This window comes from Ambystoma mexicanum, chromosome 2q (assembly GCF_040938575.1).
Source record: "Ambystoma mexicanum isolate Mex_15411 chromosome 2q, UKY_AmexF1_1, whole genome shotgun sequence".
Lineage (NCBI taxonomy): Eukaryota > Metazoa > Chordata > Amphibia > Caudata > Ambystomatidae > Ambystoma > Ambystoma mexicanum.
The window spans coordinates 1,027,303,653-1,027,318,588 of record NC_090924.1 but is presented as its reverse complement, the minus strand read 5'-3'; the positions used below and the strand labels follow the sequence as shown (position 1 = coordinate 1,027,318,588).

General features: G+C 46.8%; 1 protein-coding gene across 1 annotated transcript in view; it reads right to left on the bottom strand.

Moving 5' to 3' along the window:
• Positions 1-14,936, bottom strand: part of CFAP69 (cilia and flagella associated protein 69) — a 1,486,345-nt gene that overhangs the window by 143,797 nt on the left and 1,327,612 nt on the right. Inside the window, exon 20 of the mRNA XM_069648365.1 lies at positions 10,571-10,768. Within this exon, the coding sequence (XP_069504466.1) occupies positions 10,571-10,768 (198 nt within the window). The remainder of the gene's footprint in view (positions 1-10,570; positions 10,769-14,936) is intronic.

The window sequence follows — 14,936 nt, the reverse complement described above, 5'->3', positions numbered from 1 at the left end:
AGCTTCTTTTCTTCTATCATTCACTTATACATCCTCTCTTTTTAATTCACAACCTACATATACAGCCACAACACAATCTGGCATTCTTTTCTTTATTACACACTTTCTTTCTGGCCAATGCCTTCCAGCAGACCACGGTGATGCAGTCCCTGGTGTGGGCCAGAATGCTCCTTAATCCAGACAAGGATTCCATGCTTTGAGACCACTGCAGGGGTGAACTGGCGCAGTATACAAAAAAACATAATAATATCAATTCTTTCTGTAGAAAACGGATCCTAAACATTTCACACATGAGTAGCACCAACTCACTGTCACGTCGTTGTGAATGTGGTTTCACGGGGCGTGGCCAGCGAGCATGTAGGAAATACGTGCTTTCCTGAGCTCTCCTGCTGGATACGCCAAATTGATCCTGCAAGCCGAAAATACGGTAACAAACTACTAAGAAAACATCAGCGAGGTTGCGTTAAGCTGTTTCACTGCTGTGGCTTCAATCCCTTTTGGAATCGGAGCTGTTGAACGCAATTACAGACTTTTCACGGCGCCAGGGAGTTGTGGACAAAATGGCGCGCGGCGACGCCGAGCCCGTACTCCATTGAGTGCCTCATGCAGTCTCATCCCACATATGGATGTTTGAACTATGTACGTTTTATGCATAACATGTATTACTTCTCTGCGCTCCAATGTTGTAACCTATGCATAATGTAACTAAGCCTGCTGCAAGTAACGAGCGCCACAATGCCGCTGGGCTGTCTGTGCGCTAAATAAATGTAAAAAAACAAATAAATAAATGATCCTATCCTGCAAAGCAGCGCCGCATCTGATCAATTTAGAAGGGAACGGACTGACACCTCTCAACCTCGACCGTGACTATACCCTCACAGCAGCCTAATAACGAGAGGCGGCGAGTTGTGCTCACCGGGGAGTGCGGGTGAGTGAGACAGCACAGCCCGGCAGACGTAATGGATAGGAGTTGTTGCGGCTGAGGTACGGCTCCCAACAGCACCTCAATGGGCAGTGCCCAGGATGGCACCCCCCCCCAGCACAGAGGACTTCAAGAGTGGACTGCAAGACCGCAGAGCGTGCGGTATGCAGTGAGGAACAGACAGGACCCGGCAGGACCAAGCAGCGCAAGATGCGCCAGAGAAACGAGAGAGGCGTCAAGATCGGGAGACGTCCGCAGCGATTTCCTGGTGGTTCCCAGGCAGCAGAACACTTTGAGACAGCCGCTAAGTATGGACACCCACCCCACTTCCCCTTCCTCTATGTGGGACATACCCGCAGAAGCACCGAGGGAGTCCAGCAGAGACGGTCCCTCACCGTAATATCTAACGTCCTCCCAGGCCTGCCATACCACAGATGCACCCCCACAATACCCATACACAGTTCAGCCAACTGGAAACCACGTAGATTAACACCCACAAGGCCGCCTGTGACATGGCACAAGCACCATGTTAAAGCTCAAGACAGTGGCTGAGGACAACCAGATGCCCCTCTGACCCTAGGATAATTTGATAAGATTGAGCGACCTAAAGGGACAACAGAGACACGGAAGGCGCACAATGGGCATGGAGTAAAGACTGCAACTGGGAAAGCAACATAAACAACCGCCCGGAAGCAGAATAACACAGCAACAAGCTATTGTGACAACTGAAGCAGAGAGAGGAGACCGAGTTCCCCTGACACATGCATGCCAACAACTGCTCTCCCTCTGAACTACATAGGCTGGCAGAATCGCTTGTCAGAGATCCGCACAGTGGTGCCACCATTGCTATAGTGTGCCCCTCTGAACAAAATGCACAGAGACTTCCAAATGCCTGAGGGAGGGAGGAAGAAAGCGTCAGCATCCCAAAAACAAGCATCAGTGCAGCCTAAACAGGTGACAATGGACACATATGCTAAGAAAGTTGGATCTGTAACAGACCCCCTGCGGCAACAGAACCATGGCGAAAACCACTGTAAAAACACCCCTCAAAGGAACTCTCTAAGGAAACGGTCTGTTTTGCAAAATAAAATACAAACTTCTGTAAGTCAGGAAGTAAATCAAGTTCCAGAATGACGACCTTGGTAGATATCAAAATAGCCAGAGAACACCTCTTACATAAGCTATTTGTGAGAGGTGAGTGGGCTCATCAGGACCAAGCGGTCTGGTTGCAGGCAATCGCACCCCGGATCACTGAAACAGGGTCAGATATATGGAGAGATCAGGGTCCCTTACATGTGGCCCTGAGTAAACTATATATTGCCCCTAAGGCCAAGGATGAGCACAGCAAGATTCCCAGGGTAGCGGCATATTTATATTTACATATGGGAGCCATACAGGACAAATGTGCTGAAGGCCAAGATCTGGCAAATAGGCAACTGATGGCATTAGAGAAGGCCCAATCTGACCTGGTCTCTTCTGAGCAGAGGCTGCAGAGGAGCCAGGAGTCAGAAAATTATAGTAGGCAGTATATTATTAAAATAAAGGAGGAAATGGATATCCTGCAACAGGAAAAGTCTGACCAGGATAACAGATTTGTGGCCTTGCAGAAGGAGTAACAAGAAGGTTTGGTCGCCATACTGCAGAGCCAGAAAAAGCTGGAGCAACAACTGGACTTCAATAGGGCATGCGCAGAGCAGGTAGTCACACTGCAAAGCCACCTAGATAGAGAGAAAGAGGAAAGCAATAAATTGATTGTGAAAGACCTGGACACCCAGGCAGAGTTTGATCAAGAACGTCAGAAAGCTGGTGCCTTTCAAAGGCAGAGGGACGACCTGGTGGCACAGATGCAGGCTCTTAGTCAGGAAAGGGACACCTTAAGCCAGGAAGTCTGCCAATTAAAAGAAAAAATTGAAGGAAATCACTTGGCCCTCCAGGGGCTGGGTGACCTCCAAAAAGAGCATCAGAACTTGTTAGAGCACACCAGGAGGGTGGAAGATGCTCTGGCAAGAAAGGAGCAGGCCAGTAGGGATGGGACTCAGGAGGTAACCCTCCTGCAGCAAAGACTGGCCCAGTATTCCAGGACCAATCAGGAGGCACAGAGAGAGAATGAGGCTCTCTGTCAGCAAAATGATAGGCTCCAGCAACAGGTAGCCATGCAGGAGAGACTGATAGAGTCTAGTAAGGCCTTAACTGAGGAACTGAAAGCGCAGGCTCTTGCATTGCAACACAGAGCAGGGGCTGATAGAGATGAAGTTCGCTGGGAAAGGGAAACACCTGAGCATAACCTCAGGAGCCCTAGTACCAGAGGCCTTCATCTCTCCCAGTCTTTAGACTCTGCCACCGCCATGTCCCCTGGCGCACATGAGCACAGGGCCACAGGGAGGGCAGATTACTATCCGGCCAAAAGTATGGGGTTCATAGGTCGCTACCTCCCAGGAATGGATGGGCGGGCATCCGGGTATGGGCTCCTAAGCACAGTGCAATTTTGTGGGGAACCCCAGGATAGTAGGCCCACTAAGGGCATCCTAAAAACCTCTGCCCAGTTAGGTCAGTGGGGGGGTACCCATCAAATCCTGGCAGCAAGGAGGGACCTGAAGACTCCTCTGAGTGGCCCAGGACACAGGAGACCAGGTCCCCACATTCTGCCAGCCATTCCCAGGCTCGCAGAATCCGGGAGAGCCTGGAAGATCAGATGGGCACCTCTGGGAGCAGTGCTTCTGAGTCAGAGGAGGAATGGACCAGGGTTACCCGAACCAAAAAGGCCAATAAGGCAAAAAGGGCCTTGCTTAAGGACCCCTTAAAACAGATTAAGGCAATCAGGAATGTCATCACGCCTTATCACAAGAACTTCAAGTATTCTGTGTGGGAACACTTCGAGCTCTTTGAGCAAATGATGGAGACCTTCCATTTGAAGGACAGCAGTAGCTGCATCCAGTACGTCAAATGGACATTCTCCCCAGAATACTCCAGTTTATTTGCGGGGCTGGAGGACCAAAATCATTCAAGATGGTCCACCTATAGGGCGGCCATCTTGAAATACTTTTCTGTGCATAGAAATCCCCAAGAGGCTCGCAAGGCAGCCTACGATTTGCAATGTGGGGAGGATCAGGCCCCACAAGAATGTGTGCAAGAATTGAAGCGTGCCTTTGCGCAGACCACCAGAAGGGTGCGCACGGACAGCAGAGAATTCATCAACACATTTTTCCATGCTCTCCCCACATACATAATGACCCAGCTCATGAGAGATTTTCACGAGAAAAGATCTTTAGACTGGGTCATTGAGCAAGCCACCCGCATCTATGAGGTGCAGAAACCGGTGGAAAACAAGAATCAGCCAAAAAAAAACAAAACCAACAGCACCCCTGCTGCTGCCAAGGTGGCAGAGGTAAAGGTTGCCCCCGTTTTAGATTTGAAGATGGGGGGCCTAAAAACCTGCCTGCACAAAATAATTCTAAGCCCAGAAGGCCCTCGGGCCAGTCACAGACAGGGAGCCAAGGAGGTAGTCCTATAAATGTGGTCCCTCACTCCCCTGATTATGTCAGTTCCCGCTACAAGGGAAACCGACCGATCCTGGGTTATGTGTGGGCTCCTCCAGCCCAAGGGGGGGGATCCAGCCAAGCGCCTAACCCGGGGAACTTCCCTCCTAACTTCCCCGAAGGGGGGCAGAAATTCACCAAATCCTGGGCTGAACTTTTTCCCCAGGTATCCACCCAACTTCCAACCCCAAAACCACCCATCCTTCTTTCCCCAATTCCCTGAGCCCAGACAGCCTAATCTGGGAGAGAGGAGGCCAGGGTGGAGGGGTACCCGAATCTTCCAAACCCAGGGTATTACCAGAGAAGGGATAGCTACCCTTCCCGGGATCAGCCCAGGGGAGAAAACAGGACCCCGTATTAGCCTGAGCGGGTTTCACAACTTGAGCGCCAGGTCCAAAATATGGCACGGGATCTGGGTCACATACTGAGGGCTCAACAGAACCCTCAGACGAGCATGCCACCGCAGAAAGCCCCAAACTTTGGGCCTGGTGCTCCAGAACAATGACGGGGGCAGCACCCCGATAGCCCACCGGTTCCCAAGGAGGAGGCACAAGGGGAAGGGGGTGTAAGGCCTTGGAGGAAGCTGCCTTCCCCACTTGTAAACAGCCCCTGGAAGCCCAGGAACCGGAAACAAAATCCCCTGCCCCTGAAAGTCTGCCTCCCAAGGAGCAGAGGGAGGATAGGAGAAATAAAGTACCCAAACAGACCCACTTTGAGAAGGAGGTACAGATCTTCCAATTTGAGGGAGAGATATCCTCAGAGGATCCTGGGAAAAGGATCTTCTCCTTCAGAGATGGGGGAACTCCTCCCAAGGAAAAATGGGTCCCAAGGGATTCCAACCCAGACTGGGTAGATGTGGGGATTGAGCTGTCGTTGCCCATCATTCTATCCCAGAACCAACAAGAACGAAAACCCCTGGTTCAAACCCATCCAGGTGACTGCCTCCAAAAGGGGGGAGGGGGGCGGCCCAGAACCGGAACCAAGGGAACCAAAAACCGCATCAATATCCAGTTGCAAACTTTTTCTTTCAGATTCCCAAGGCTCTCCACAGAATTCTACCCAAATTTCTTCTCTCTCAATGTCCAAAACCAGAAAATTAGCCCTTCAATTGTCCAAAAATGTGCTTTATCTGTGCCCTCTTGAGGAGAAGGAGGGAAGATACTATGCCCCGGTACAAGTACAGGGGCAGGGAACAATTTTGGCGCTGGTGGACACTGGATCTCAAGCTACCCTTCTGTCCAGAAGGGCCTTTGATGAACTGAATTCAGGTAGGGGGGAGAAGTACCAAATTCCCCTCACCTCTCTTCCTGGACAACTCCAGAACTTTGACGGGAAGGAAATTCCCGTCAAGGGGACTGCAGATTTGGACATCAAAATTGAGCGACACAAGGTGAAACATCCGGTCATAGTAGTGACTCCAGAGGGCACCCCTTGTTTACTAGGGAATGACCTCCTGAGAAGGTTGTCCCCCCTAATAGATTGCATAAACAAGGTCCTCTGGACCCAGACTAGCCGACCAATAAAATTAAAACAGAGTGTCAACCATATTAGTTTAAACGGCACCTGCCACATGGTGGAACAAAAATCTGACCAAGTAGAATTTCACTTCCAGAACAACCAAATTCCAGTGGCAGTAATAGCAGTAGGACAACAGACTGGTGATGGGGGGTCCTCTCTATTTCCGAAAATCAACCTTCCTTCCAGTTTAAGGTGGCATTCCACACTGGAGGGAAAAACCCTGAAATTATTTACTAATTCACAATCAGACATTCCCACTCCAATGGTGCAGAAAAAAATGTGAAATCAGCTCAGAGCATGGCTGATGTTCAGCAAATTGGAGAGCAGTTGTTCATCCCTATTCAGTTAAATGATGGGAAGGACTCTGTTCTCACCCGAGTGTGTGTGAACAACGGTAAGAGCTTCATCAGCGAAGCCATGTTCGGCCATCTCCCAAAAGATCCAGCCATTCCCACATTCAAACTGATAGACAAATGGGAAATGGACCTGGAAGCACCCAATTCAAAACATCTCCTGCCAAGCAGGTGTATGCTCAAAATCTCCATTGGCAACAAGAGCATAGTCCATAATTGTTGGGTTGTGCGAGACGTCACTGCCACCTTTTACTTAGGCAGCGACATTCTCAATCGCTTCGCCATTAGTTTGGACCTAATAAACTTCAAAGATTGGTCCCGATTAGCAGATAATCCCATGGGCTTTGATGATCCAGAGAAAGCATTTAGGTCAGCTCAATTTCTACCTTATGCAGTTGAAATTCAGATTAAAGAGGAAGTCACCATCCCAGAAAGGGCCCGACAATTCTCTATGGAAGTGAAAGTTAAAAGAGGACAAAAACTGAAAAACCCTGATGCTTATATACATCTAAATGCTTCTCTCCAACAGCAAGAGTTGGGGGTAAACCCAACACCATTAGTCAATATAGAGCATGACTCCATTCCAATAGAGGTGGATAACAGCGACTTAAAGAGTATCACTCTAGCCGCAGGCACCATTATTGGAATGGCGGTTGATGACCGACATTTATCCATTGATCTAGGAAATGAACTTTTGGGACCGATCCCCAACGACTCGTGGGATGTTTTTACCCATGCATCCAAGCCCTACAATAAAACTGTGCATTACTGGCATTGAAAACATCATGATGGCCAGAACTCCCCAGAGAGTGCACAGGGAAAACATGAAGAATAGGCTGCCACCCATTTTTGCCTATGTTGTGAGCACAGGAGGGCACTGCTAAAACCACCATTGGGCTACACACACAGTAGCCTGAAACCATTGGGAATGGTAATGCTGATTGCCAAAAGCAACCCAGAACTGTGGGGAATTCATTTTCTTAATGTCAAAAATCGATGCAATACTGGTGCGCACCACTATCAGAAAGCCGGCGTTTTAAAACCACCAGACTTTTGTGTAAAACTGAACAAATGGAACCAAACCAGGCCAAGGAAAGACTTGCTAAGAGGTGGATACAATGTAAAACTATATTCTGAAATGACTTGAAGGAAGTAATTATTTAATGTATATATAAAAAAATAGCTGGGGATGTCAGCAGCTTAAGTGAATTTGGGGGTAAAGCCACTAAAATTGAAATGTTTAGAATAAATGAGTGACCTACTTTTGAGTGTAACATAGGTTGCAACTGTTAAATGTCATAGTTTTGAACTTAGAATCAGCATTCTAGCTGCATGTTAAAAAATTGTCAGTGTGATTTGAATGTAGAAAACTAGGAACTAAAGTGACATTTAGCTGAATTCTGCCTGACAACTACCCCCGACAGGAGAAACCTGATCAGCCACTCTTCCCAGGCCTAGCTGCATCCTGCTGCCCCTGCCAAAAGGAGATGACACCTCTCTGATTGGAAAAGGGGGGAGCACTGGGGACTACAGGAAACTAAACAAAGCACTGTCACTGGCTCAGGCAAATGTTATATTGGGGGGGGGGCAAAGTGGCTTCCTCTTGGGAGAAACTGGGAGGGGCAGTGCCTGTGAGGGCAAGCTGAACTTGGGGGAAGTGGATAAACCAGAAATTCCACCATGTGCTTTGGAAAACCAAACCCCTTTGGGGCCAGAGCATGATTTTAAAAAGATGGATAATTCACAGTGCGGACTTGTCAAAATTATATAAATAACATCATCATTTTTGTGATTTTTCTGTGCACATTTTAAGAGGTGTTAGGACCCTGTGGTATGTTCTTGGGGATAGTAGTGGAAAAAAGGGTTGTTACTCCAAATGTATGCATGTTAAAAATCTGACACTTTATCATCTGAAACCCATATCCCTGGTGCACATCTGTGTAAAATCTGGAAAGGTTTAGAGGTCGTTATCTGGATGAAAAGGGGAGAATTCTGTCATAAGTGGACACAACATCGTACAAAGACAGGGATCGGATGGTTTGGTGCTACAGAAAATATGTTAACTGGACCTATAATATTAGAAAAATGGTACATAGATAAATATGTATTTGGTTCAGAAATAGATTTGTGTGCAATTTGACAAAGGGAGGTTCCTCTGACCATAAAACCTACAGCATCACTCTGACACTCCATTTCTTTTCCCCAATCAAGGGAGAGAGGAAAGCTTGGCCAATGATAAGTGAGAGGGGCAGGCTTAGCTAGGCCCAGGCACACACCCATTTTCAAAACACATAAAAGAAACATTGAAACCCAGGTAGAGACATTCACTTTCCACTTTCTTCCGGGACACTTTGCCGGGAGACATCAGACTTCACATCCAGAGATCCAGACTTCAAATCCATCAATCGCCAGAGACCAGAAATTAACTCCAGAATGTGTAGCAAAGAGGCCTGAATCCACAAGCTGAATCCTCTTCAGCAGGCCTCAAAACCAACCAAACTATTCAACAGCCAAGCGAGCTGTTTGAATTCTTTGCCAATAACTTTTGCAAGAACCTGCAGCAGTATCCAGAAAGCAGTGCTGTATCCGGAACCAGAGAGAACCAGAGACCAGATCGCTGTGAAGAACTGCTAGCAGAAGTCCAGCCAATCCTGACCCGATCGGTGACGAAGTCGCATTTCTGTCCAAAATCTAGTGTGAGTACCCAGCTAGCACTGTGCCAAAACCAATCTCTTAGTTTAAAATAATCTAATCCAAACTATTTTAGCCTATTAGAACTGCCTCCTAAAAATCGTGTCATTCTGTCATTTTTAAAACTGAAAACTGTCATCTGTCATTCTGAGCTTTAAAATTTCAAATCCGAAAAACTACCTTTACTAAATCGGCCGTATCTCCGGAACAGTTTGTGCTAGGAGCGGTCATATTAAAGCTAAGATTCTAAGCTTTTCAACGAACCCAAAACCGACTTGCTACCCCTTATAGTGCCTCCGTAATTGCGCTCGACGCACGCGACTAAATTTGCAGCGATTTGACAATTTGCTTAATTTCAGCCACGTGTAAAAAGAGTTGTCCTTGCCTTCCTTGCTGAAATTCGTGTGCAACCTGACAATCATTCATAGAGCATTGCTAAAGTGATCCTGAATTCATTTCAATTATTTCTCACTGACCCTGAACCTCCTATAGGGAATTAAAAGCATGTTTAGCATATTTCACTTCATTGCCACCACATTTAAAAGGATTTTGCCTGTGTTTAAAACTCCTACCTGTTTTCCTCTAAGCTTGCTAGGGGGGAACTGAATTATATTTGATTGCATTCCTGAGAACTGTGTGCTTTCCTCCCATCTCTTTACCTTGCATGGGGACGGGGGCGGGGGGGTGAATTGTCAAAGAAAAGTGATTACATTATCTTTTGCTAAAATCATATCAAGTTTATTTCTGTACTGCATTTTATTCATCTTTGCATCTCCTTGAACCCATATAAAGCATTCTCAGCTACCTCATCCTCTATACTGCTCCTAAGTTATTAAATCAGTGTGCTAGTATCACATTATCCATTGTTGGTCACTGTCATATTCTTAAGTGTGATATCAATTATTAATTCATTATACAAGTGCGATATATATATATTGTTTCATTTTTCAAATAAACCTTTTCAATTTGCAAAACAAACCTACTTCTTGGCTCAGTGGGGTCAGGGGGATTCTCAGAGGGTACAAGGGTTCATCATCCAGAGTATAACTTGTCATAAAAATATATAAATAAGAGCTCCCCTTGAGCAATCCCAGACAAGGCACTGACCTAGTGGGAATGCTTGATTGGAGTCATTAGCAATGCTGAAAGGGATACTTTGGGGCTATAAGGAAAACAGAAGAAAATGAGAAATTATCGCTCTGAGTATTTATGTCCCCCCTTCCTCCACTGCTGTGACAACCCACTAACATACATCACTGCTCTTAATGACTGGTAGAGACTAAGGCGGTTATGGATAGGAGAATTGACTGTTTTATGCATGGTTTTAATATGACTCCGGGGCAGACACCACCGGCTGCCTTCACTGAAGCATTGGCCCCAGACAAAACATGAAAATGCCACATCCCCAATAACGAATTGAGTAGTGCATTCCTGCCTTTTCTTGGGGTGAAGGCAGCTTCATAGTGCCAAAAGATTACTTTTTACAATGGGCAAGTTCAGAAAACTCTCATTGAGTGAAAAATCTAAAACATTAGTATTTCACAGCTTACCTCTGCATATACTTGCTGTTCTTCTTGGAGATCCTGCTGCCGTTTATTTTCAATAATTTGCGTTTGGTGCTCAGCTACCATCTTTCCACTGTTTTCGAATGCTTTCCCAATGGCTTGTACAGCTTCCTCATCTGGAGTAACTGGGCGGAAACCTTCTTCCTTTAGTTCCACCCGTATTTCCCTCCAAATTTCTCCAACCTGTTTGTCAATTAAAAAAGTTCAAATACATTTTTAAATATTTCTAAATGCAACATGCTGTCAATATGAAAAATCAAATAAAGGAAAAATGGATTGTGAAGTAAAATATGTTGACAAAAACGGTTTCATAGGCATGTGTGTGGAAGTGCAATTATTACTAACAAGTAGTGGTAGACAGGCCTATAAATCTACCAGGGGCGGAGGTTGATTTGGGGTAACCAATGCTAGAAGTAGGGAGGGAGCCACCCACACCGCAAAAAAGTCCATACACTTAGGAAATTGGTTAATTATCTTTTCATTTTTTAAAGAGAGCTTTGTGGTGTAAAGGTTTTTTTTTGGTGGTGTCTAGAGGTGGGGGAGCCAGTTAATTCCATATAGGACAGCATGGGGCTCCGGCTTGGCTCTAAGAGCCAAATATTTAGCAGAGCCAGCAAAAAAACTCATATCTGGTCTCCAGTATCCAACCCTCCACAACACAAGACCATACATGCCAACATTGCTGCCAATTCTGGTTAAATCCTGTTTTTTATTTTCATTCAGGAATAAGTAGTCCTAAATTTATAATAGCGACATACGGGACTATACGTCCATGAATGCAAAGAAAAACCAGGACTGCATGAGCACCTCTCGAATGTAATGGGGCATGTTGGCATCTACCCAAGACCCATATCTGCCATCGTGCCTCTCCACCCCAAACAACAAAATACCAATAGTTGGTGACCACCATCCCCTCCCCAGATTACACAAGATACCTCCCACCCCGAACCTCCGGCATCCAGTTTCACAACCCCCTTAAGATAAGACCCATGCCCTACATTTACAACAAGGCACATGTCTGGCATCTTGCTTATATATTTTATGTTCATACTTATTGTTCATTTATAACGCACTTAATACCAGCAAGTGGGATCGTGATTTGAACCTGTGTTGCGCTGCTTGCTTCCAAGACAAACGCGTTGCCCCTGAGCTACCCTTCCTTACCCTCTCCGATCCTCACCACATAAAACCCATACCAGTCTTCCTGCCTCCGCAGCTACCACAACACAAAACACATCCCTTATCTGGTGTCCCTTATCTGGTGTCCTGTCTCCCCATTCCTGCAGTCCCCAAACAGAAAATCCATAGCTAGTACTCACATTTTTGGCATATACGTCACAGTGAGAGCAAGTGAATTTTCCAGGATTTTTCCAGGATCAAATACAAACAACTTAGTTAAGAGGAAGCCCAGTCTCTTCACTATAAACACTGGACCGCATACCTTCCCAGCTCTATATGATACACTTGGGTTACTGCATGGCTTTAATGTGCTCAAAAATTACTTTTGTACAGTGATTACTTAAAAAGTACTCAATTCACATTATAAACAAATATGACAGATACATAAATTGGTTACCTCCGGCAATGTTCTTTCTGATGGTTTAGTCCTTCCTCCTGTCTTCTCTGCTCAACATAGTTGGCGCTCATGAGTCCAGATGTAATGTCACGGGTGAGACATATGGAGCCAGCTGTGCCCTACGACCGCAGTTTGGCCTAGTTTCCTCTGCATACAGAGACTGAGAAACTAAAAGACTGCCTAAATAATGAAGGGCACGTGGGAGGGCATTGAGGAATCCATCAGAGAAAGGACTGATCATTCAATAAGAACATTACTGATGTCATTTCTTCTGCTAAAGAATTCCTTCCTCACAAAGATTCCCTATCTTAGAAAGACTCCACAAGAGTTCAGAATATGGAGGAGAGAGGCAAGCGAGGAACCATCACCTACCGTACAACACAACCCGGAGTCTTGAACTGATAAAGAATCCAGGCAATAGTGCTTGGCGAACATTTGTAAAGATGACCATGTAGCTACCCAAGAGATGTTCGCAAAAGGGCCACCTCCATGTAAAGAAGAGGTAGTCATCAAGTCTCTAGCTGAAGGAGGCACAACACCGAATGGCACTTCTTTGGTGGCCAGATCATAGCATTTGCAAATACAGAGAACAAGCCATCTGGACGTGCTCTGTTTGTTAACAGCCCTGTCTGCCCGAGCCATTCAATGTCAACAAAGAGTTGCTCATACTTTCTGAAATCTCTTGCCACCCAACAGCCCTGTTAGAGCCCACAGGATGAAATATGTGTCTGTCTTGGATGGATGCAGTTGAGAGAAAAAGACCGGAATATAGATCTTCTGGGGGAAAAAAGATGTTCTAACACAACCTCGGGAGCAAAAACAGTGTCATTTTCCAAGTCATCTTTTCTTTGGAGAAGATGAGTGAAGGAGGTTTGACAGAAGGAGTCTACCAGCTAGACTGATCTTTGTTTCCTAGGTAGGGGAACTCCTTAGGATAGGGACAGAAAGGCCTATACCTAACCTTTTTATTTTAATAAAGATGTCTGATGTTGAAAACATAACTGTATGTCCGCCTATCATTTCTGACCCCTCACATATGGTGGCAGTTTGGGATCGGATTCAGTTGATACAAACTGGGAATCCCAAAAGAGTATAATAAATACTAGTCCCACATTTGTTACATCTGGCAAAGAGTGAAGTAGCAATTCTACTCCTACAAATGGATCTTATGTTCAAGAAACTGAGACATGCTCCATTCCATGAATATCTGTATCTGGAGAGAAATCTAAACAGGTTCTTTTTTATGCCAGTAGATTGGGATCTTCTAGAAAAGACCATGAGGTCTTCATTCCGGTACAAACTCATGTAGGAGTTGTCTTCCAACTGTTATCTAGTCAAGACATTTTACCAGCTAGAAAAACTGTGGGGGGGTAACATTTACCATCTTTTCGGCCCTCAAGACTGTCTGAAACCGGGGAAAGATAAAATTATAGTTTCTGTGCAGTTTAGGATAGATTACCCCACCAATGTGTCCCTCTATGTTATCCCATGTAAAGAAGGAAGGATAAATATGTTACCCCTGAGACCACCAGGGGACGCAGAGTAAGACGGCCGCTTAAGCCGAGGCCCCCACCAGCCCCCAGCATTTATCCATTAAAATATCCATTTCCCATACCGCCTCAGTGTTTGGCAAGATCAGAGGAGGACACAGAGCCACAGGCAGCATAACCCGGCCATTAAAACAGGCAGAATTGGTGGCCTGGGGATGGCAGAAGGAGAGTACCTTGTAAGACAGAGGGGGAGGGGTCTGGCACGATGGGGTGCAGTAAAAGCAGCCTGCATGGCAGAATCATGGTGGTGGGCAACTCCAATCCCTGGAGCACCCCCAGAGAGGCCCGGATCGGTGAGGAGAGAGGGTGGGGCATAGTCAGCCTGGGAAGAAGTGGCAGTAATCGCCACGCTCAGTGGTGGATATCCCTGAGTGCAGCAGAGAAGAGCGAGCTGCATCGGAGCACCCCGACAATCGGAGGGAGGCAGAGCAGGGCCTGTTCTACACAGCGGAGGTGCTTCCCTGAGAGCGAGACAGTGGAAAGAGGGAGGCTAAGGTGGAGGACTGGCTGACCACCCGCACATAGTCAGCAGAGGAGGCCTCACAAGACCACCCCCCCGTGGCAGGGGAGTAGAGTGAGGAGAGCCCCTACCCCTCTCATGGTCCGGGGGCTGTTGGGAGGGACAGCTCCTTGGAAAGGTCTTGCCACAGTAAACACTGCAGAGGAGAAGGCTGAACTACCGGGGAGAGAGGGTAAAAATCGGACAGCCAAAAGAGGAGGAATTATAAGGGGTCAGAATCCCCCACCACTCTTGGGACTGATTGTGTGGCAGGGGAGTAGAGTGAGGAGATCCACACTTCCCCTTGGATGGATCGGGGGCTATTGGGAAGAATCGGCAGGAGAATTGCAAAAGCGTACCACATTGACTGTAAGTATGGGCAAAGAAAAGCCCCGCATGCCTGTGCAGAGCAAAATAGAGCGCTATGCGCAGAATCCAGTGACCAGGGCACAGGGGGAACCCCCAACTCCAGGCGACGCAGATCACAATGCTGGCGGGACAGAAACAGAGGGTGAGGAGGAGCCAGCAATGTGCAGTGACAGATGCCAAGCACTGCATGGAAGAGAAGATAGGCCAGGTGGGGGGTGGAGGTGAACCTGCTCAGGACGGCCTTAAGGGCAGGTTCGGATCAGTGGGGGAAACTGGGGAGAGAATTAGCCAACTGGAGGATACAGTAAAGTCACACACGTAACTCCAGGTGCTGCAGGCAAAATTGTGAACTCTGCA